The sequence below is a fragment of the Dasypus novemcinctus genome, chromosome 13 (genome assembly GCF_030445035.2).
Source record: "Dasypus novemcinctus isolate mDasNov1 chromosome 13, mDasNov1.1.hap2, whole genome shotgun sequence".
In the NCBI taxonomy this organism is placed as follows: Eukaryota; Metazoa; Chordata; class Mammalia; order Cingulata; family Dasypodidae; genus Dasypus; species Dasypus novemcinctus.
Genome location: NC_080685.1, coordinates 37,372,676 through 37,396,613, shown reverse-complemented (window position 1 = coordinate 37,396,613; position 23,938 = coordinate 37,372,676). Strand labels below are relative to the sequence as shown.

Here is a 23,938-nt window from a genome sequence, read left to right as displayed (position 1 = left end):
AAAGTTTCTTCTTATAGTAAGATTCTCTTCCCTTTTTGCTAAAATCGTCTAGGATATTGTTGAATGTCTTCCCACCTTTTTTCCTTGAGCCCCTATTGTATCTTTAAGATCATATCCTCTCCCTTTCTCTGGTTCTAATCTCCTGCATCTGCCCAGCCCCTACTGCTCAAAGGTTCATTGTCCACAAATTCCTGGCTCCCTTTGCAGCCTCCCCTATTCACTAAACCATTCCACCAACCAGGTTCCCTCCATGCCTACAGGGTTTTCTACTATTGCAGTTGCAGGCAAGTATGGCATGGTGATTAAGAGGTCTGGCTCTGGTGCTAGACCAGCCTCTGCTTGAATCTTGATTCTCATGCTTACCACCACTGAAACTTTGAACACATCATTTAACCATTACGAGCCTCAGTTTCCTCATCTGTAAATTGGAGAAAATAAGTTTCTGTTTTACTGGATTATTGTGAGGACTCTTTCATCCACTCAACAAATATTTATTAATTACCTGATATGCACCAGGCATTGTTTTAGGTACTGAGGATAATAAGGGTAAACAAAAGAAATAAAATCCTTGCTTTCATGGAAGTTATTCTGGAGGAGGAGAAAGGCACACAAATAAGATAAATAAATAAATAAAAATATGTATACACATATTTCATTACCTGTATGTATCATGCACACAGATAAGAGTTCAGGTAGTAAAAAGTATTTATGAACGAAAACAAAAAGCACTGGGGATTGAGGTGCCAGAGGGCTATTTTATCTGGGGAGGTCTGTGACGGCCTTTCTGAGGACGTAACTTAAGGAGAGAACTGGATGAAGTAAGGACACATGTGAATAACTAGAAAAAAGCGTTCTTGACAGAGAACAAAGGCCGTGAGGTGGGATTACATGAGACTATGCAAAAAAAAAGGTTTAACGTATTTATGGTGCAAAATGAGCCCTCAGTACTGATATTGCTGCAGTGCGTTAATGCTCCTCCTCCACCACCCTGCCCCGGTAGAGTTGTATTGAAGGGGCCAGGATAATGCTCAGGCAAGAGCTGACTTCTGCCTGGCCTTCCGAGATCTTCCCATGGATTGCAAGAGCTGGTGCCTTCCTCTGTCCTATTTCCAAAGGCCTCTGGAGGAGTGTGCAGTGCCCGTCCACCTCTCCATCGCCAACACACAAGCCTCCCTCCCTCCACCTGCCCACTGCCCACCACACTCCATCCAGGAATTGGGCTCTGCCGTACTCCCACAGGCCACCTTCTCAGTTTGACAGTGGTTTGATCTAGGTCTGGCATAGAAAAATGTTAAGTAGCCTTGAGGATATGCGCCCAAATTGACTCACAGGTCCTTTCCTGTCCTGGACAAACCTTTGTGACTCTTGGCGGGGATCAGCCATGAGAAAGGAGGCTCCCAGTATATTTTCTTCTAGGTCAGTTTGCAACCTAACTTATTCCCCTCTAGCTTTCTTCACCATCACCTGATCCCAGATTATTTTCCCTTCTGTCCCTCAGTCCTGGCCTCTCTTTATTGCGTCCTCAAGCTCTTTCCCCTACAAGCTAACTCCTGTCCCAGCACACATTTTAATACTTACCACAATTTAGGAGGGAGGCAAGAATGAAATATAAGTATCTGAATTATGGAAGGGATTTCTTTTTCATAAGGAAATGCAACTTTATTATTTTCAAGTACATATATAGTGCCTCAGACTAATAATGTCTTACAAAATGTCACGGAGCGAAGGTCCTGCAGATGCTTCTTTAACAAATATATAAAGAACAATGATTAGCCCATGCAAGCTCTACTTCTAAATAGATATTCCTAAAGTGCATGAAAAGTATGTTTTAGGTAGACTAAATATGCCATCCCTAGCAATATTGTTTATCTTCTTAATTTACTAAACAGATGCCATTTTTACAGATTGTGGAAAGATAAACTTTTGTCCAGGCAATAATCCCAAATTAATCAGGCCCAAATTAATAAATTTTGCCATTTATGTTTCCAAGCCCAAGGCAATGATTCACTTATTTCAAGGTGCTTCTGATAAAGTAAAATTCCAGTGCAATGAAATAGCAGCCCTAGGAGACCGTTGCTAGGTCTGACTTAATGTTTGTTTTTTTTGTGCTTCCATCCTTTCTGCCTTGGGTTTCTAATCCGTGAGGTCTCTCTCTCTCTCACTTGCTTGGCTTATCCCAGGTCTCTCCAGAACATTCCCAATACCTTCTAAGTCAGGCCTTAGACAATGGGATAACAGCTTGTGGGGCAAAAGTGTTATGTGGGGAGTGGGTAGGGGACCTAAAACCAGTTCCTCATCTCAGAGAAACTGGGCACAGGAATTATCAGCATGAGGGGTATTCTCCTGACATCTGAGAAGTGAAAGGTGAGTCTCCTAACAATGTTTTTCCTCTTGTTGCCCAAAGGTTTCAACTGCATGACCTGTGCTGATTCTGCGTGTCCCCGGAAGACAGAAAGTTTCTGGGAGCATTTCCACCTGAATTCCAACTGATGGCCAAGGAACTGCTTTTCTAGGACTGGTTTGACAGTGCCTGGGAATGATGCAGGTTCGTCAGGGTGGGCATGAAGGGAAAAGGCTAGAAGGGGCTGGGAATGAGCTGGCAGCTCTCTCACTGGGAACACAATGGAGCCTCTGAGGACTCAGCATTCTAAAAGGTGAGGTGTTACCAAGTGTGTGTGATGGAGGGAGCTGGAGCTTCTGTGACATCTGGGCCTTGTGGACCAAATGGACCACTAACCGGGGGTCAGAGAGGATCTCTGTGGCAGATGGGTGTGAATCTCAGGGACGCTCCCTGGACTGGCTTCTGGTCCTGTGAACACTGCTACTCATGAGATCTAAATTTGGTCTGCTGGCCGTGTACTCTAAGGGGCCAGGACACAGAGCTGGAGCCCGGGATGTCTATCTGGAGACTCAAGACATGTTAATTGGCTTCTGTCATTGACTCTCTCTCTCTCTCTTTCTGTCTCTCTTGCTTTGTTGTGTCCCTCCTCTGGTTGTCCCCTAACATCCCACTTGGCTGTCCAGTTCTACTCTTGAGGTTAGGAGGTTTCTAACTAGTGTCTTCCCAGGAGCTCCCCTTCCTGGCCTCAGGCCCTCAAACCAACCAGCAGGATCTGTCTGTGATTTCAAGGTCTGAGGGAGCAGCCAAGGGGACAGTGTTTTGCAGGAAGAAAAGGAGTGGGCTGGAGAGCTAAAGGAATACTTGGTGATCTGGGGGCTAACCATCTCTCGGTTTAGACAGGTCCATGCCTTTGGATGTTGGTCTGTTCTAGTAGGATCCCTAGTAGTGGGGATGAAGGGATAGAGAAGGGGGGGGGGGGGCGGTGACCCTCAATTCCTCAGAAGAAAATAGATGTAGTGGGGCAGGACAGGATCTGGGGAGGGGACCCTAACTGGTAGTGTCTAATCTGATTCTTCAGATTAGGTTGATGGGGCAATCAGTCCATGTTTATTTTCCCCCCATCAACTTAGCTTGCTGGCTAGCTTCATTCTTTCTCCCTAAATCTTCCCCAGTTTTTTCCACCCCTCCCCATCACTATCCCTGCAACACCTCCAGGGCACCCCATCTTTTAGGTGTCTGGTTCTTCTTCCAATGAGCTCAGTAGTACGTCTCCTTTTCGACCCAACCTGTTAGAGAGATTGGGGTGGAGGGGATTGCAGTGTGAGCTTAAAAGAAGGTAACAGATAAACCTCCTAGTGGGGCCTGGGTAGTTGAGGCTCCATGAAACAAGAAGCCTGGGAGGCTGAGGGAAGTAGCTGCAGGATGGTGAAAGGGAGGGGGAAGGATCCGGAGACCGGGGTCCTAGATTGGAGGAAGGGAGCAGGCCCAGCCTGCATTTAGCCCTGGAGGGGTAGCTCCGGTGGGGTTGAACTCTGCTGGGGGTTGGGGTGCAGTGGAGGTGCTTACCACCAGGATAGCGCCTCAGGATGAGCTTGCGGACCTCATCATAGAGGAAGATGAGGAGACTGTAGGGGAAGGCACAGAACCACCAGGTGACCCTGAAAGGAAAAGGAAAGGAGAGTTCAGGACATAATGCAGGCTTCCCGGCTCCTAGAAGGGACTCACATTCCCTCGCCTCTGCCCTCCCCCTGGCCCTTCTCAAGAGACACTCACTTGAGCGGGTACATGCGGAGGGCCACACCCATGCCCGGGCAGTAAGACAGGAAGGCAGCCAGCGCTGTCTCCTCCAGGAGCCCGAAAATCAGGATCTTGTTCCTGGAAAGGCAAAGGGAGGAGAGTCCCGCCTGAGAAGGCCAGGGAGGGAGAGCTCCAGGGAGGCCCTCGGTGGTAGAGAGGAAAGAGGAGAGAGGAAAAGCTGAGGGGCTGAAAACGCCATCTTCGTCAGTCCTCTCCTCATGCTTGGTGTAGCCAGAGAGGCGCTGTTCTCTTTTTCTGCTCACTGCTTTCGCCTACCACACTTGTCTAGCGCATATTCATTCATCACACGCTTCTATGTATTGGGTAAGGTGCTCTGTGCTGAAGATGCCGCTGTCAACACGGGCTTCCATCCAAAATCCGGGCCTGCTCTCCTGCAGCTTATAATCGTGCTGCTGAGGGAGCCCCACGCTGTCTGTGAAAGTGTCTCCCCAGCGAGGCGCTTTTAGAGCTCCTCAGGTGCAGGGCTTAGGCACGTCGTGCACTTTTTTAGTGTCTCCTACAGCAGCTGGGATTGTATATAGTCAATAAAGAGAATGTTTGCGAAGTACTTAGCACAGGGGAAGCTCGCTGCATACGTAGTAAGTGCTTAATATAGCAGAATCGGAAAGCAGGAAAGAATGCGATTATGAGGGCAATTGCCAGAGTCAGACAGGCTGCGTCTAATCCCGGCTCTGCTACTTCTTAGCTTTTGGTTTTAAGCAACATTTCCTAATTTCTCTGAGCCTCATATTTTCTTCATGTGAAATACAGATTATTATCTTTATGTCATAGGGTTTCTGGGAAAATTACGGAAGGCATTTGGACATGGAAAATGCTCAGTTCACATTATTACTTATCCACTGCAACTCAGTAAGGTTTAAGCCCGTGCTTCCAACGTTTTTCAGTTGCTCAGGACCCCTCTCAGTTGTCTTCGACAAAGGCCATATTTCAAAATGATTTTTTTCTCTCAAGCTGCACTTGTAAATAAGTAATAAAAATATTTTCCCATTTAATATGAATTAGAAACATGGATAGCTTCCAAACAGAACTGCAGATCATCAGCACATGATCACTATGCTTCATCATATGTTTTCTTTGTTTGCGCCTAAGAATTGTGAAACTTCAGTCGGCCTGGGAGCCTTCTCATAGGCAAATGATTTCCATAAAGCTTTTTGAAATAATGCCAATAGCATGGCTGAGGGGCCCCAAGGGCCAGGGACCCCAGCTAGGCCCTGTGGTGCTGAGGCTGCCTCTGCCAGCAGCTGTGGGAATCAGTGCTCCTTCTCGGTCCCCAGCCTTTCATTTTGTTTCTTGCCCGTTTGACTCTCTGGAGGCCTGGACTGAAACAGCTGTGCACGTCCCCACCTTCCCGCGTCTCCCACGTGCTGCATACCAAGTCTCCAGCCCCAGAACTGTATCCAACTTCTTTGAACTCTGCCACTTGTTCTCTTCTCACTGCATTTTCCAACTGGTATTTTTAATTTACTGGAATCTCCTTCCTTCATGTTAATTTTCTTTATTTAACAGACTTCTCACTTTCCTCTCCCTCGGATCTTAAATGCTATTACCACCACCAGGGTTTTGGCATCTTTTTTCTTCCTTCCCAAACTAAGAAATTGTGACAAAACTCACTTGGAGGGTTGTGGCCTTTGACTTACAGGAGAAAAAAGTAAAGAAGACAGGAATGATAACCTTCAACAGTCACCTGCCATCCATGCCAGAGACATGAAGTGAACACTGGGCACCCACGAGGTGCCAGGCTTTGCGACGGGTGAGCCCCCACAGTGTACTGTGGTGTCCGAGAGCCTGGGCTTTGGAGACAGGCCTGGGTGAGCCCTTATCAGCTGGGTGAACTTAGGCACATCATTTAACTTTTGGGGGCTGGATACCCACAAGATGAAAATAATAACACCTACCTCATAATGCTGTTGTGAGGCCAAGCGATGTCCTTCAAGCATTAGCGCTAAAAGGAGGCCCTGAACCTGACCCTGACCCTGAGCTGCTCCCAGTCCCCAGAAGGCTCACACACCACCACAGGGCGTGCGCTAGGTCTAGCGCTACTGCCGAGCACGGGGGACGACCGCAGGAGCGCGTGTATTGAGGGTTGGGCAGTGGATGGGGGTGGTTGTCACTAGAGTAAGAGTAGGGGAAAGGAAGGCAGGAAGAAAAGAGATATGGAGAAAAGAAGCAAAAAGGTAGGCAGAAGAGAGCCATATTACAATGTACCCTTTAGAAGCAAATTAAAACAGAAATAGTCTTTTTTTTTTTTTTCCTGAGGTACTAGGAGCTGGGGATTGAACCCCAGACCTCAGATGTGGGAAGCCAGCGCTCAATCACTGAGCCACTTGGGCTTCCCTGAGTTGGTTTTTGCATTTGTTCTGCTTGTTGTTTGTTTTTTTGGTTTGTTTTTTCAGGAGGCATGGGGAACTGAAGCCGGGACCTCCCATGTGGGAGAAGGGCACTCAACTGCTTGAGCCACATCCACTCCCAAAACAGAAACAGTCTTATCACTCCTTCCTCTTTACTAGTCCATTTCAAACCTGGCTATGGATATACAGCTGGGTAAATAAAATATGCTGTTTCCCTCCGTCTCCCCCACCTCCCAGCCCCAGCGTGTCTGGCCCAGGGTGGGTTGAGGTGACCTGGAGTTGGAATCCTAGGCTGTCTGGGTTGGTTGAGATCACTCTGCCTGGGTGGGGGTGCCTGGTGAGGTGGGGGGCGCTCACTTCATGCCCTGCTGGAAGACCGAGTTGCGGCGGGTTTTGCAGATGATGAGGTCAGCCCACTGGACGACCACGATGCTGGCAAAGAAGGCCGTGTGGCACGTGAACTCCACCACCTTCCGCTGCTCATAGGTCTGGGGGAGAGGAGGTGAGAGTGTTGGAGGAAGCGGTAGGACTAGGGTGTAGCATGGTTCAAAGGCAGTGGTTGAAACCCTGGGCACCTAATTACATTCAACCCCCATTCCAGTTGGCCCCTCCTGCCCACTCCCACCAGGCACTCCACCCCCCACACACCCATGCACCCGCCTGTGCACCGCTCCACTCACCCACTCCTGTCCATAGCTGTCCTCCAGGTCGTTCTTGGACCGGTCATCCCAGTCGAGGCGGATTCCCAGCAGCCGTGATGGCAGGAAACCGTTCTCTGCCAGGATCACGAAGTAAGTGAAGAAGCCTCCCAGGGCCTGGATCATCCCTGTGGGGAGTGGGCGAAAAGCAGAGAGCCTCACTCAGAGAAGGAGCAGGATGGGCCAGCCCCAAAGGGTCAGAGGGGGAAGTCCTTCGTCCCTGGCAGCTGGTCCCTGTCCTGGAATTTCACTTGCAGTTCATCCCTCCAAAAGTTGGGGGAAAATCCTCTAGGGGTTCACTCCCAAGCCCAGGGCCCCAGCCGCACCGATCTGCCCATATGCCATGCTGATGAGTCTCTCGTTCACCAGCTTGTCTGTTTGTGGGTTTCGCGGCTGCCGCTTCATGATGTCACTCTCAGCTGCCTCGTAGGCCAAGGAGATGGCAGGGACCTGTGTGGATGGAGGAGAAGAGGGCATTTGCAGGGATGTGGGAAACCACAGAAGGAGAGGAGGGGAAGCAGTGAAGAGTCTTTGACATAATTCAACAAACACATGTTAAACATTAAGGCTTAGGGAATGGGTATAGCTCAGAGGTTTGAGCGCCTGCTTCCCATGTATGAGGTCTGGGTTCAATCCCAGGTACCTCCTTAAAAAACAAAAACAAAACAGAAAAACCCATTAAGGCTTGTGCTTGTCTTCCCTTTAACCAAAATAGAATCCCATCACAGCCTGGTCCACTGCCCCTCATGCACCCCTCCTTCCCTCTGCTGTCCATCCCCACACTGCACCCACGTGATCGCCTTGCCTGTCCCCTACCCCAAGCCCTGGCCTCACCATATCTGTGCCCAGGTCAATGCAGAGGATGGTCACGGTGCCCAGAGGTAGGGGTATGTTGGCGATGATGAACAGCAGGAAGGGGGTGATCTCAGGGATGTTGCTGGTCAGGGTGTAGGCGATGGACTTCTTCAGGTTGTCAAAGATGAGGCGGCCTGTGGGGAGGTTCTGAGGGCATGAGGGAGATTAGAGGGACCCTTCCCCACCCCTTGCCCCTGAAGCGTGGCTGCCCCATCTTCATAAAAAGGAAGATCTTAGGTTTCAAGGAAGCTAGAGTGGGCTTTAGATCCCTGGAACCCTGGGTTGACTCGTTCCTTGGAGTAAATGGCAAGAGAAGCAGATGGGTTGGGTTTCAGATATCCCAGATGCCATTCCATCCCAGGCAGCTGCCTCACCCTCCTCCACACCCGTGACAATGGAAGCGAAGTTGTCATCCAGCAGGATCATGTCGGCTGCCTGCTTAGAGACGTCAGAGCCAGAGATGCCCATGGCAATGCCAATGTCAGCCTTCTTCAGTGCGGGGGAGTCATTCACCCCATCCCCTGTCACTGCCACAATGGCTCCCTGGGGAGGAGATACAGTTAAAACTTGAGGATGAAGTCCCTGCACCTGCTTGGCCCCAAGCTAGTGTGCTTTGTCCTTTCTCTGCAACCCAAGACCCTACCCTCCACCTTGCTCTCTGACAGTCTGCCCCTGCCTCCCACCCACTTTGCTCACCTGCCTCTGACATCCCTCCACGATGATGAGCTTCTGCTGAGGGGAGGTCCGGGCAAAGACAATCTCTGTGTGGTTCTTGAGGATCTCATCAAGCTGCTCCGAGGTCATGTCCTTTAAGTCAGAGCCATGCACCACGCATGCCTTGGCTTCTCTGGAGGGTGGGGCAGAGGCAGCTGATTCCCTGGCACCTGCACCAGACCTGCTGCTTTCCTCATCACCTCCAGAGCTCCAGTCTCCCCAGTAGGTTGGGCTTCCCCATTGCTGCAATACTCATTTCCCTCAGTGTCAGTCACCTGCTTTTTCCATTTCTTTCTTTGAGGAAATGACACTAACTCTTCACCAAGTGGCATGATCACAATCATAAGTACAGTTTGCTAGGCAATGTGCTAGGTCCTTTATATATATATCCCACTCCTGAAGTAACCCTGAGTGTAGATATTATCCTAGTTTTGCAATTGAAAAAATGGAGGCTTAGGAAGGTAAAGTGACATCTTTAAGAGACACAGCTAATCAGTGGTGTGACCTGGACCGAGGAACCACTCACTGAGGGTCAGAGGAAAGGCTTATAAAGGTCTCAGAGGAGGCCTCCAAGCACCTCCAGGGGACACTCAAGTGTTCTCTGGGTGAGGATGGGTTGATCAGGGACAAGGGATTCCTGGCAAGGCCTCACCTGGGGTTGACTTGACTGACAGGAATGTTGAGCCGGGCTGCAATGTCCTCCACAGTCTCGTTGCCCTCTGATATAATCCCCACGCCCTTGGCAATGGCCTTGGCTGTGATGGGGTGATCTCCAGTCACCATGATCACCTAGTGGAAGGAGAAAAGCAAAGTATTAAGGTTTACTTCCCTCCTGTTCCTTTCCCGAAATCAGGAAAATCCAGACAGTTAGATGTCTTGGGCTGGTAGATCCCAACCAAAACAATGTAATTGTGTGTGTGTGTGTGTGTGGCAAATGACAATGACAAGTTATGTTTAGAAGATCAGAGATAGTTTGCTTAAGAGGAGGATAGCATCCCTGACAAGTTAATGTGGGTCCCTTTGAAGAGAAGCCTTGATGATTAGGAGTATGGATTTCATGGACTATGAGACTGTCAGAGTTAGAAAGACTCTTAAAAACTTCTTCGTTTTACAGATGGAAAACCAAGGTTTAGAGAAGCTCTAAGATTTGTTTAAGGTCCCAGGCAGACAGTGCTGTGATATAGTTTTCTTAGTGTCCAATATGATCACTGTAGGCAGGCTACCAGACAGAGTAGGACAAGATGGAGACAGCACCCTTGTCTGCCACCTGCCTCGCTCGCCTGCCTCTGACATTCATGGTGCCAGAAGGTGCCAGAAGGTGATTCCTGTCTTAACTATGATAATGTTCACTGTTGTTGCAGAATGAACAAGGTTGGGACGGGGAGCAGAAGGGTAGTTGTAATCAGAGAGGAAAACTAAGAGGCTACTATAAGCATATGGTGATTGGAGCTGAATTAGGTTAGCATTTGCATGTGTGAGATTGTGGGGAGAATCCAACAGACACAGAGAAGAAGACCTCTTTGGGCCTCACTTCCTTCTCTTCTATACCCACCACTCCACTGAAGCTGCCCCCGAAGATCACATGGGCCTCCCAATGGAAAAACAAAAGCTCCCTTGGTGTTCATGGACTCCTTTATCTTTGCTTCTCTTCCACCCATATTCATGTTCTTTCTCAGCCTCCTCTGGGAGGCAGCCCAAGAGAGTGGGAAAAACACTAGCTTTGGAGTCAGACTGCTGGGCCAAGGTTTAAACTTTGACCTACCTCTTCCCAGCTACAGGACCCTGGATGAGTTGATTTCATTCTGAGTCTCAGCCCAACGGAGAAGATGATTCCTACCTTTCCAGGTTGTTGTGAAGATTAAATGGCATCAGATGGACATTCAATAAATGTTAGCTATGTCCTGCCACCCACTCCCCTCCTTCACTGGTTCCTCTTTCTCCACTTGCCCCTAAATATTGTGATTCAGGGTTTTTGTGTCTTCCCTTTTCGTGACTCATGTTCTCTTCTTGGGAAATATAGTAAAATATACTGGTATGACTTTAGTTTGCACTCATGTGCCAAGGAGACTCAAATCTCCAACCCTGGCTCTCTCTCTTGAGCACTGAACCATATTCTAACTTTTCCTGGGACATCTCTCCTTAGGGGTCTTATAGACACTTCAAATTTAAGGGCAAAATTGAACTGGTAACAAAAATTGAACTCATAATCTCTACTCCCACCTCCCCCACCAAACCTCCTTCTCTCCTTTCCACCTTAGATCTATCCTCTCAGTTCATTCTGTCACTTTGTCTCCTGTATCTTTCTCACTTCCCATGCCCAGTTTGGTCACCAAGTTCTCAAAACATTCCTCAAAAGTAACTCTTCCTTCTACTCCCTTTGTCACTGCCCCAGCTCAGGTCATCATCCTTGCCTGAAACATTGCAGTTGTCTCTAATTTGTTTCCCTGACTTTAGTTTCTCCCCACATCTAGGCCCTCCTCCATCCAGGTATCATCCAAAAACCCAGATCAGCCCTGTGGCACCTTTGGTTCTCTATGGATGGCAGGATAAAGCCTAAGTCTGTCATTTGAGCAAAGTCTTCCCGACTGGCCATGATCTAACATTACAGCCCCAGTCCCAGTGCTCTGCCACCTCTCCCCCGCCAAACTCACACACCACAACGTACAGTCTAACCACGTCAGGGTACGCACTGTTCCCTGACCTTGACATTCTTCCTCTCCCTCGATGCCTTACAAAATACTCTTCAACCTTCGAGGCCCAGATCAAATATCACTCCTTCTGTAAAACACTATCCAATTCCCCGAGACAGAATTAACTGCTCCCTGCTCTGAGTTCCCACAGAGCATGCATGCATGCCTCTGTGAGCATTCTCATCACAGTAAGAGGCTGCCTGCTAGAGCAGGAAAAGCACGGGCTCACAGTCAAGGGCACCAGGTTTCATATTCCCAATCTACCTCTACTAGCAGTTTTATTTTAGGAAAGTTACCCACTCTGAGTCTATTTTATCTGTAAATGGGGCTAACAGGGATGGCCTTACAGAGAGTGGTTATGGGGTTCAGAAATCACTTGCATACAAAGTCCCATGGTGTGATGGTTAAATAGCACACAGCCTTGGTGCCGATCCCGGCTCTATCACTTAATAGCTAAGTGGTCTTGGGCATGTTACTTTGTGCCTCAGTTTCCCTCTCTTTAAAAAAAGAGACAATCTCCTGTTTATATTGTAGGGCTCATGTGAAGATATTAAACCAAACAGGTTTAGTTCTTGGAACAGTGCCTGATTCATATGAAAATTCAAATAAATATTAACTCTTTCTTTTATTAGAGTAGGTGACCCATAGTGGGAGCTCAATGACTGTGGCTACTGTGATTGCACTGTGCTTAACTGTAAAGGCATCATAAGATCCGGAGGCCAGGCACTGTGTCTTACTCATTTTTTTATCCTGCATTCCCAGCAAAGAACCAGGCACTCAGACAGGCTGATTGAGTTGAACTGATCTGTTAATAGGTGAGATGTTGAACAAAGAGTAGTAAGCACAAACATCAGAATTTGTGGCCAGGTAGGTTAAGGCAGGTGGTAAAGAGTGGTATCTTGGAAATAGGATGGTAAGCTCTGAGATGGAAGGGATGTCTGTTTGTTGAACTCCAGCACTTTGAACAGTGCCTGGTACTCGGTAAACAATAAATATTTGTTGAATGAAGAATAAATGTGACACAGTGGAAGGAGGTCAGTGAGAAGCAATTGCAGTTGGATAAGAGAAACTAGGAGAGGCCTGCTTGAGTGGAATGAGGACCAAGGGTTATGGGGACAGTGAGTACTGGCAGACAAGACCTTGGTAATCCCATTGCAGGAGGTTAGAGAGAGTAAGCAGTAAGACAAACAGATCTCCAAATAGGGATACCGGGTCACACTTGAAATGCGGAGGGGTGCACATGCCGATGGGACCTTTAGCTGTCCTGGGAGGGATGGGGCAGGCCTGGGAAACTGATCACTCAACAAAAAAGAGATGAGGGTGAGAGCCTCAAAGCCAGGGTCAGCTTCCATTTTCCCTTGCAGATGGACAGCTCCTCCCAAGTCAGTGGGAAGGAGGCCACTGATAGTCTGACTGTCCTCAGGGCAGCTACCCTGGCAGTCCCTTGACCTTTGGCATGAGGGAGCGGAGGGTGGAGGGGAGGGGAGAGGAGGCAGTACCTTGATGCCTGCACTTCGGCACTTGCCCACAGCATCCGGCACAGCAGCGCGTGGCGGGTCAATCATAGACATAAGCCCCACGAAGCAGAGCTTCTCCGTGGGAAAGTTCAGCTCATCCGTGTCGAATTTGAAGCCCCGAGGAAACTTTCCAGAGGGCAAATTCAGGTGACAGAATCCTGAAGGGAGGCAGACGGAAGAGTGAGAGCAGAGGGGTGGCTGCCTGGAAGCCCTCGAGCCCTTCACCCCAGTGATGCCGCTGAGGGCTGGAGACCCTTTCATCAGCCCTGCCCCCCCCTCCTTGTCTGGCCCTTACCCAGCACACGCTCCCCTAGTCCTCCCAGTTCCATGTAGGCGTTTTGAAAGGCATCTTGCATCTCCTTGTCGAGAGGAATCTCCTTGCCCTGCACCAGGATAGAGGAGCACCGGTCCAGGATGCGCTCAGGGGCCCCCTTCATCACCAGCACGTGGCTCTGGGGGCTGTCCTCTCGCTCGTGGATGGACAGCTGAGGAGAGAACAGGCAGTTACAGAGGGGCCGTATTCATCTTGGTAGCTCCCATGTCCAACACAGGGCCTTCTACAGAGCAGAGGTTGGTAAGAAAATCTCCCTTAATAAACAACTCATGATCCATCAAATATTGTCAACAGAAGGAGAATTTCCACATGTGGAGGGGCATTTGGACCTTATGGTCCCAGCTCTTGAAACCTGAGAATCACCTCCTCATAAGACATTCATTCATTCAGGGAATATTTATTAAGACCCGTTAAGAGACACGCACCAGACTAGGGATTGGAAGGCTCTCTCCTAAGCCTTCCCCATCACCATACTGGCCCTGGGATGCTGATCTCCCTTTACCTCTGGCTTATACAGAACAAAACTGAGAGTGGCATTTAACAGATGTCTAAAGGCTGAAGGATACTGTAAGGAAAGTACAGACGTATGGTTGAGTAGAGTGGGTGGGAGAGGAGATCAGGGTCAGAGGATGGGGAGCTATGGGGGAAAAACCTGAGAGGCTGACAGGTTTTTAATAAGGAATGAAAGTTTAGGAGGTAAGGGGTAAGAACCAACCAGACCTGTAGCCACAGGTTGCCCGAGGGGATGAGGTAGAGATAAGGCACGTGATCCTCACCTGCCCCCACTCCTATTGGTGATTCTCCCTTGTCTTTCTTCCCATCCCACAGCCACAATTTCTGACTCTCTCTCTTCCCCTGTCTTGGCACCCCAACCAGACCTGGTACTTGTTGGTAGAGTTGAAAGGAATCTCTGCCACCTTGGGGTTTCTCTCCCTCATCTTCCTCACTGAGCCACAGGACAGCTCAATGCACTTGAGAAGAGCTGACTCTGAGGCATCACCAGCTGTGTCCCGCTGCAGAAGAGAATTCAGTGTCATGGGGCAGGGAGGGAGTTAAGGACCAAGAGAAGAGGTCACTGAAGGCCCGGAGCAGCCACAGGATATGAGAGAGGAAGGTGACAGGCTTTGGAGACACCCTGGAGATACACCTGCTCTGTCCTCTGATCCCCTACCTTAGACACAGAGATGTTCTCCTGCCCGGCCTTGAACACGGCACGGTTGCAGAGCCCAGCAATCCGTGACAGGGCTGTCCACGTTGGGGATCGTTTGTCAAAAGTGGCCCCTGGGAGGAAAGGAGGGAGAACCAGGAGCTTGGATCGCCTACAGAGCCCTTTTCTCACGCCCGTCCCCTGTCCCAGTGCCCTTAGCACCCTCCGGACCCCTCACGCCCTTCTGGAGTGCTCAATCACCAGACTGGTCTTCTGTGGTGTCGGCCTCATGGATCTGGTTGTCAAACCACATGTGGGCGACTGTCATGCGGTTCTGGGTGAGGGTGCCCGTCTTGTCAGAGCAGATGGTGGAGGTGGAGCCCAGCGTCTCCACTGCCTCCAGGTTCTTCACCAGGCAGTTCTTCCGTGCCATGCGCTTGGCTGTCAGGGTCAGGCACACCTGGCAGAGAGAGGCGAGACTAGAAAGGGTCAAGGCTGGAGCTGCAGATGCCTTACCCCAGGCCATGCCCGGGTCCCTCTTCCCTCGATCCTACTGCACAGACAAGAATGGGTGGGACCTAGGTGTAAATACTGAATGCACTTCGATTTCAGACAGGTTGAAATGAGATCATAGGTACAGATTAAGGCAAAAATGTCCAGTTGAAGATATCTGACTAGATTTTGAGAGGGCTAAAGTAGACTTGGGGTAGAAATTTGGGGGTCATCCACACAGAAGGGGCCCAGGAAACAGTGAGAGGAGGTGACACAAGGAGAAGAGCAGAGAGCTGAGGTCTGAGAATCAGTGTGGGGTAAGGAGGAGGAGACACTGCTGGGCAGAGAAGAGGGGAACCCGGATACTGACATATAACATATGAGCAAAGAAAAGCATTCTAGGAGAGTGGACAGTGGTATCAATTTCAGCAGCAGAGTTAAGGATGGGAGGTGAGAAATGTCACTGGTTTTGCTAGTTAGTCATTGGTGATCTTTGAGAGAGCCCATCCAGGACAGCCGTCCAGGATGAGTGTCAGATTGCAAAGAGACAAGCACATGGGTGGTGAGAAAAGGGTGACCATGAAGACCGTGTGCTCCAGAAAAGAAACCGAGGGCCCAAGTAGAGCACAGTCTGAGGTTTTTCAGAGGCTCAAACTCTGAACCATGTACTAAAAATGTATTAATTAAACTATGCATTAAATATGTATTTATTAAACCATGCATTAAATATGTATTAATTAAACCATGTATTAAATATGTATTTATTAAACCATGTATTAAATATGTATTATATACCATGTATTAAATATGTATTATATAGGAATGTATATGGGAGTTTAGGGGCTGGAAGGGAAGAACTTGCTCACAGGCAGTAAGCAATTGTGTTTCCATCACTTTTGAAGAAAAGGTAACCAGACCCCCTCCTGTTGGCGACTCGGCCCAAGCCACTCACAGTGACAGTGGCCAGCAGCCCCTCAGGCACGTTGGCCACGATGATGCCGATGAGGAAGATGACTGCCTCCAGCCAGCTGTAGCCCAGGATGAGGGAGAGCACGAAGAAGGAGACCCCCAGGAACACGGCCACCCCTGTGATCAGCTGGATGAAGTGTTCGATCTCCATGGCTATGGGCGTCCGCCCAACCTCTAGGCCTGAGGCCAGAGTGGCTATGCGGCCCATCACCGTCCGGTCACCTGTGGCAATCACAATGCCCCTGGCAGTGCCTGCAACAGAGGAGGGGACAGCAGCTGGGTGCTCTGGTGTGCCCAGGGATGGGGTCCTGTCCTGCCTTCCCTGCAAGGAAAACCATGGTAGAGCAAAATGACTCAGACCCTGGAGGTCACTTTCAGTAGGCTGCGCCTCACTTGGGCTTACCCACCATGCATCAACTGCCAAGACAATAATCAGTACAAATTACAACTCAGTACAACAACAATTTTCTCTTATACTTGGGCCTAGGGAGAAGCCTTGTAGACCTCAAAGTTCAACATGAGGAGATTCAATAAATGAAATAAAAATACTGCTGGTAACATTTCAGTGCAGTCTCATACTTGTTATCATCCAAAAGCATATTATGAACACAACATAAAGCACTCATAGATTTTCCACATATCTTAAGATTTTCTTTCTTAGCTTCAGGCAAAAATCTCTAAAGAAGCTAGACAATTATCAAGTCTTACAGAGGCGCTACAGGGGTCTTTGGGGAAGGTAGTATGGTCTAGTGGAAAGAACCCGGAAGTAGGAGCCAGCGAAACCTGGGTCTGAATTCCTACCTATAGGATACTTTAGTAACCTAATGAGATAGTGCTGTAATCCACCCAGACCAGGGCCTAGTTTATAGTAGACACTCGACAAATGTTAATTTCATTTACTTCCTTTCCTTTCTTTAAAGCCAGTTTCAGGGTAAGCAATAAGGATGTTTCAAGCATTTCTGAATAAGTACCAAATATGGGAAATGAAGAATAAATCTCAGTATCTTAGTACATTGAACATTTAATGTGTACTGATTCTCATAATTCCAACTGGAGGGGGAAAAATGTCCAGAGAAACACAATATACAGAAGAGAAATGAGTAGAGTGAAGGGAAAGATGTAGAGTAACCCTTCTTTGCCCACTTTCAGAAGCCCATCATCTAGTTAGGTCTCTTTCTCCCACCACCCTGAACTCCCTCCTCAGTTCAGCCCTGACTCAGCTTAGTGGCATGACCAGATGTCAAGGGTTCCAGCTGTGCTTAGACCCCTGCCATTAAGCGATGGCAGCACTGGGAGCTCTCAGCAGCCTTTGTTCAACTGTAGAACTCAGGACAGGACTGGGGCAAATTGGTTAGCTTGTGTGTAGAGAACAGTTCCTTTTGGTGTAGTACAAGCCTAGGTGCAGCCTGAAGGAGGGTCCGAGGGTTCACTTGGCCTGACAGCTTTCCCAATTCTCCCACAACCTGGGGCTCTGATTAAGCAAAGGTTGGAAAAGGAAGCAAGTAGTCCCAAAACCAGGAAGAATAGAAGGCATCAGGCAAATCCAAAGACTCCTGGGAGTCAAGGTTGATTTGGAGTATCTGTGTGTGTGTGTGTGTATGTGTGTGTATGAGTGAGAGAGAGAGAGAGAGAAAGAGAGAGAAGGGGGATCTTGGTTCAATATCTGAAGGCTTCAGAATCCACTTAGCCTTTGGATGGACAGAGTGAGGATTTTCCTGTGAAACGAGAACTTTTCAGGAAGCGGACTTGGCCCAGTGGATGGGTGTCTGCCTACCACATGGGAGGTCCACGGTTCAAACCCCAGGCCTCCTTGACCCGTGTGGAGCTGGCCCATGTGCAGTGCTGATGCGCACAAGTAGTGCCGCGCCACACAGGGGTGTCCCCCGCGTAGGGGAGCCCCATGTGCAAGGAGTGCACCCCATAAGGAGAGCTGCCCAGTGTGAAAGAAAGTGCAGCCTGTATGGCACCACACACACGGAGAGCTGACACAGCAAGATGATGCAATAAAAAAGAAACAGAGATTCCTGGTGCCGGTGATAAGGATAGAAGCAGGCCCAGAAGAACACACAGCGAATGGACCCAGAGAGCAGACAACTGGTGGGAAGGGGGGAGAAATAATAAAAAAAAAAGAGAACTTTTCCTCAGAATCATGTTGCCCCTTGCTATCTGGTTCATGGATCCCTCAATTCCCTTATCTATGGCAGGGCTATTACCAAATAAGGGTTACCACAGCCCCCACCCTGACAGGGCATTTAAGATTCGGACCTTCCCTAGGTTGGCACTAGGAGGAGGACCATCCCCCGCAGCCTAGCTTCTCACCTTCAACACAGTTGGTAGAGAAGAAACAGATATTGCGGGTCTCCAGGGGGTTCTCATGGGTGAATTCAGGGGAGCGGGTCTGAGGCTCCGACTCGCCTGTCAGGGATGAGTTATCCACCTAAGGAGGAAGCGGATGTGTTGTCATCGCACTGGCAGATGCATTCGTGCACACACAGCTGTCTCCTGACTCCAGTCGCAGTTTCAATCTCCATGACACAAGAGACAAAAATTACACTTGCCCTTGTCATATATTTATAGCATTACTCAGCTAGTGCCCCAGCTCTGGTTTGGAATGCTGGCTCTTACAGACTTACTATGTGACCTTGGGCTAGTTGCTTAACCAACAGCACCTCCATTTACTCTTCTATAAAATGGGGGATGTAACCCGAATCACTGCCTTGCACAACTATAAGAGGGTGCCACTAACATTGCACTCTATGAAAATGTCACCTTCTAGGTTGCCAAGGCACAACCTGTGTGGCCACATGCAACAACCCTGCACAATTATGCCATTCTTGCAGAGTTAAATTAGATACCATATGAGATACATCTGAAGCATCTGACACACAGATTGTATTCAATGCAGATTGTTATAAAGTGGATGTCAAAGAATACTCATGGGCACAGAGCATTCCTAACGCTCAGATAAAAGGAGACAATGCATAAGCAATATGTACTGAGGGCATGGGAGTGGTGTTTACATTTGGACCTCGTTCTCCCCAACCTTTAAACCTCTAATTGAGTCAAGCTTAACTCTATACAGCCAGCATCTTAGACCAAACTAGTTGTTCTGGCATGGCCTCCTTACCTTACATCCATGAGAAGAGATGATCCGGAGGTCAGCAGGAACGCGGTCTCCGCCTTTCACCTCCACCAAGTCTCCTACCACCACTTCCTCTGCATTGATCTGAACCTTCTCACCTTCCCGCACCACGAGGGCTTGCTGTGGGGAGGCCAGGGGACCTCATTAAGTGCTCCTCTCTGCCCCTGCCTTCCTGTTCTGCTGGTCTCCCACCTCTACTCCAGCCAAGCAACAAAACTAGATCCTGGAGTGGAGAGCCAGATCCAAGCTGCCATCTTAGAGCACAAGTTTTTAAGAGGGGATGAGTTGGGCTCTCCCAGAAAGTGTATGCCCAGCCCGGATCCAGTCCTACCATCTACCTGAGGCACCATGTTCTTGAAGGAATCCATGATCTTGGAGCTCTTGGCCTCCTGGTAGTAGGAGAAGCAGCCAGTGACAATGACAACAGCTGCAAGCACCACACCCAGGTAGAGCTGGTGAAGAGAAAGAGTTTGAGGGAACTGCCTTCTCCCAACCCCAGGGTCAGTTGTCTTGGGGTAGCCATTCAGTGTTATCCTGGATGAGAGCCCAAATCTTTGTTTCTGGGGATGAGGGGATTAGGGCCAAGTCCTATCCTACCCCCACCCAATCTTCCAACTTCCAGCTCTTAAGACAGGAAGTAGGAAGGGACGGTCTCATTTGTTACTGAGTGTGTGTGTGCATAGAGGAATGAAATATATATCATCCTTTTGCAGCCTTAAGAGCAGGGGCTATGGGTTGTGACATGGGGCCCTGCCCTTGTCCTCGTCCCCCTCATACATACACTGTACTAGGGATTCAGGGTTGTGGAAGGGCAGGGTCATGGGCTGGTCCAGGGTACAGGTGAGCTGACTCACATTGTCATTGGATGGTTCATCCTCCATGGCAGCCTGGATGCCATAGGCCAGGAAGCAGAGGATGGCCCCAATCCACAGCAGGATGGAGAAGCCTCCAAAAAGCTGGCGACAGAACTTGACCCACTCAGGGGTTGTGGGTGGTGGGGTCAGGGCGTTGGGTCCATCCCGAGCCAGGATGTCTTGGGCCCTCTGGTTGGTGAGGCCCTGAGGGAGGCAAGGCCAGGTGTGGGAGCACACCCCTGGAACAAACTCAGCCCCTCGCCACTTCCCATCAGCTCCCACCTGGCTGGAAGGGGTGGAAGATCACCAGGAAAGGCCACATAGAGAAGGTGGCATTTGTGATGGCTCTTGGAAGCCTGAAGGCTGAGGAGGATTTTGACCGTGGCTCCACCTCTAAATATCATCGGATTGAGACATACTTGGGTTAGAGCCACAGCATTTCTTCTGGAGGCAGCCTAGATAAGGCTCCCTGGAAATACACTTCAGCTTGTTCCTCCTCCTCTTGCTCTTCCTTCAGATTCTCCCTTTCCACAAGAGTTGGAGAAGGGCCTTTCATTATCAATTATCATTGCCACACAGTTTAGGCAATCACTTGCCCTTCTCACAGCAAGTCTCACCTGACCCTTCCCCTAGCCCCAGACTCATTCAAATACCCCTTATCTATTTCCCCATTGTACCCAATTCATGATTCTAGAGCTGCACTCACCATTGCATTGGGATTCTATGTTTATACCTCTTTCTAATAGCAGACTTTGAGCTCCTTGAAGGCAGGGGCCACTTCTTATCTGGTATCCATTCATTAATTTATTTAATAAAAGTATATTGAGCCCCTACTATGTGCCAGGCACTATTGTTGGTTCTGGACAAGACCAACCCAATCCCTGCCCTTGTGGGGCTTATGTTCTAAAGAAGTGACACACAATGAGCAAATAAAAAAATACGTATTAATGCATGGTACTGAAAAGTGTTATTAAAGAAAAGAAAATAAAGTAAGGTAAAGGGTTGGGGCACAGAATTTTAGAAAGGGCAGGAAGGAAAGCCTTGTAAGAGGAATAAGGGGAGTCCCAGAAATTATTGATTAATGGTCTTTTTTTCAAAAAAGGATGAGCTTGGTAATCTGACTATGCTACATACTATTTATGTGACTTCGGGAAGTTACTTTTCCTTTATGAGGCTTCTTGCTTTGATAAATGGGTCTAACATACCTCATAGGATTATTGGAAGGATTAGAGAAATGTTTGGCAAAATGTCTCTCACAGTACCAAGAACATATCAGGGACCCTCTAATTTATCATCAGAATAGTAGTGGGTTACCTCACTATTTCTGTAGCTTAGTCTATGAGCAATTACGTGCCACTGAAGCTGCCTGGGGTGGGAAGAAGTAGTCCTGAGAAACTCTGGGTCCGGGTTCTGAGAAGTTCTGGGTTCCAGGGTACACAGGGAAAGAGCGATGGGCCAGGAAGCAGGGCATCTGCTTTGTTCTCTGCCATCAACTAGCCATGTGATCATGGGCAAGTCACCTGGGCCTCAGTTTCCTCATCTGTCAAGGGGGTTGGATTACAGTTTAAGGCTCCTTCTGCTAGTACTGCCTGGTTCTCTCACCTCTTGGTGCCCTCCTCAGAAGCTCCTCAACTCACCTTGGACAGGTCCACTTGGTATTTGCGACCCAGCTCATCCAGGGACAGTTTGTGGTCGTCCTGGGGAAGGAGGGAGAGTTACTCTGGGGAAAGAAGCTGGTGTGTGTGTGTTGAGGGGGCTGTCTAGAATGCATGTGAGCCCAGGGAGGGACGGGGCCTGGGAGAAACAGCAGGAGCTCCCCTGAGTCCCAGCAGCCCTCCCAGCATGGGGCCTGGCTGGGTGGGCTGTGGCCTCACCATGGCCACCTCCTTCTTCAGCTCGTCCAGCTCCTTTTCTTTCTGTTTCTTCTTGCCACCCCCATTCTCCGCGGTGGTGGCGGCAGGCGAGTACTCTCGGCCGGCCTGCGGGAGGAAGAGGGAACCTGAGAGTCAGAGAGGACAGAGGCAGGGAGGCTGCAGCCCTATTCCCACCCAATCACTGAGGTGCCCGAGAACTGAGAGTGGGGCACCCCAGCACTGAGAGGGGGACGTGGATTCAAAGGCAGTGTTCATCCCGGGGTGGGCGGTGGAGGTGGAGCATCCCTAGGTCCTCAGTTTGCCAACTATTTGCAGAGCCATAGTCTTCAGAGGTCCCCATAGAGAGGCAAGGCAGGCTGAGGGGCTCAGGACTCAGGAGCACCACTCTTAGCTGATTTTACTTGGGCTTCTGCTAAGATTTTTTTTTGTATTGAAAGGGCCCCTGCTGCTAAATACAGAGAAAAACAATGACTTCAAAAGCACCATGCTTGGCTATTTAGGAGAATTCTGGAAGGGAGTGGATGGGGTGAAGTAGAAACATTGAGTAAGACTGTCTTTGCCTCCATAAAATGGCGACTTTTCTTAGAGAGAAGTAGACCAGTTAGAAATTGGGGGGTTAGACCAGGGGAGTGTCTGGAGAAGAATGGAGAGCAGTAGGGAATAGTGGTGAAGCAGTGGATGGGGATGGAGCAGGACTGATAATGTGGGAGCACTTGGAGAGGAAGAGTGTACCCTGAAAACAGGAACCCGGTGTGCTGGGAGCACTCTCCAGCCTGCTGGGCAGGCCTGTCCGTTCCTGGGCAAGGGCCATTTCATGGGACATGAGCCCCCAGAGCACAGCTGGGTGAGAAGGCAACTGGGCCTCATTTGTCCAGAGAAATTGGCTCTGAGAAGAAATCCAGACCTAAAATGCTATGGCTCCTGGGTCTAGGCTTTCCTGTGTCCTTTGGTAAGATCAGATCTTGGCCAGGAGAGGGGGAAGGAAAAAGTAGGCCACCTGAGGCCTCCTGCCCCTCACAACGACAGGGTGCCCCTGCAGAAGGACGTCACAGCTTTCCCCTTGGCGCCGAGGGGAATGGTTTGAATGGCTCATTCATCCTTCTAGTTTGTTTACATTCAGAAGTGCTTTTTTTGTTGTTAACAATTTCTAGGTCTTCTTTTGGTGAACGTTGTAACTGTAGCCTCACAAAGCCCTCATTTCCCTCTGCCTCTTCAAGGCCTGTGGTCTTGTCACCACTGCCAGCTTCTAGGGTCTCACAGAGAGCTTCTGGGGTGTGGGTGAGAAGAAACAGGGAAGCCTGGGAATGGATTGGGTGGCCAAGACAAGCCCCCCCCCACCCCGAAAAGTGCCTTCTCACTCTCTCTTCTCTTCAGTCCTCTCTCCTCCACTTCCCTCACGACACAGTATCCTTGTCACAGAGATGTTGCTTATTTCTGCTCAGTGCCTCTGTTTCCCAATTGGACCCTAAGGGGAGTGCTAGGCTTTCAGGAATGAACTTTTCTATATTATGGTGTAATTTTTCCCTCAAAAAAGAGTAGATACCTGCATAACATCTATAGCTGAGGTGTTTGCCCCATCTTGCAAGATGATGTTTTTTGCCTTTTTGTTCTTGTTTTGTTTTGTTTTTGCTCATCAGAGAGTCAGGAGCAATCCCAGGAGTATGGCAGCTGCCCTGTTCCTAAGCAGTCATGAATCTAGCACTGTGAGAGGTGGAGGAAGTCTGAGCAGTGAAACAGGAAAGAGGGGACAGGGGTAAGAGGTGGATATTATTGTACTCTAGATATACTAACCATTGGAAAGGATATGAGCCTTTGGAGCAGGTATTGCCCAGAAGCGCTCGACTTGGCAAAGATGACCAGTAAACCTTGCTTTTGTTTTCTTCGGAGGCACCTATGAATCAAGCTCCTAAAGGCTGATCATCTAAAGGCTGAAGGCAGCCCAACAGAAGTGGGGAGGGGTTTGTGTGTAGCTCTACCTCTTCCTTCCCAGATGGCTTCAGAGGGTCCATTGAACTGAATGGATTGAAATGCTTTGGATCTGCTAACTCTCTCCTTGGTGGGTCAGGGCTGAGAGAAAGATAAGAGCAATGAAGGAGTCCAGGGCAAGAGATCAGGCTGGACAAGCTCATTCTGGCCCTTCAAGAG

At 49.2% G+C, this 23,938-nt stretch overlaps 1 protein-coding gene across 1 annotated transcript in view; it reads right to left on the bottom strand.

Annotated features, from left to right (window-relative positions):
• Positions 1-1,633: 1,633 nt before the first annotated feature.
• Positions 1,634-23,938, bottom strand: part of ATP1A2 (ATPase Na+/K+ transporting subunit alpha 2) — a 25,112-nt gene continuing 2,807 nt past the window's right edge. Inside the window, exons 2-23 of the mRNA XM_004448432.5 lie at positions 21,794-21,898; positions 21,557-21,616; positions 19,920-20,123; positions 19,404-19,517; positions 19,051-19,185; positions 18,243-18,360; positions 15,907-16,175; positions 14,724-14,922; positions 14,487-14,596; positions 14,194-14,328; positions 13,277-13,466; positions 12,964-13,139; positions 9,427-9,563; positions 8,757-8,907; positions 8,435-8,603; positions 8,040-8,194; positions 7,532-7,655; positions 7,188-7,333; positions 6,865-6,995; positions 4,115-4,216; positions 3,908-3,999; positions 1,634-3,627 (exon numbers count right to left, since the gene is read on the bottom strand). Of these exons, the coding sequence (XP_004448489.1) occupies positions 3,599-3,627; positions 3,908-3,999; positions 4,115-4,216; positions 6,865-6,995; positions 7,188-7,333; positions 7,532-7,655; positions 8,040-8,194; positions 8,435-8,603; positions 8,757-8,907; positions 9,427-9,563; positions 12,964-13,139; positions 13,277-13,466; positions 14,194-14,328; positions 14,487-14,596; positions 14,724-14,922; positions 15,907-16,175; positions 18,243-18,360; positions 19,051-19,185; positions 19,404-19,517; positions 19,920-20,123; positions 21,557-21,616; positions 21,794-21,898 (3,051 nt within the window). The 3' untranslated portion in view covers positions 1,634-3,598. The remainder of the gene's footprint in view (positions 3,628-3,907; positions 4,000-4,114; positions 4,217-6,864; positions 6,996-7,187; positions 7,334-7,531; positions 7,656-8,039; positions 8,195-8,434; positions 8,604-8,756; positions 8,908-9,426; positions 9,564-12,963; positions 13,140-13,276; positions 13,467-14,193; positions 14,329-14,486; positions 14,597-14,723; positions 14,923-15,906; positions 16,176-18,242; positions 18,361-19,050; positions 19,186-19,403; positions 19,518-19,919; positions 20,124-21,556; positions 21,617-21,793; positions 21,899-23,938) is intronic.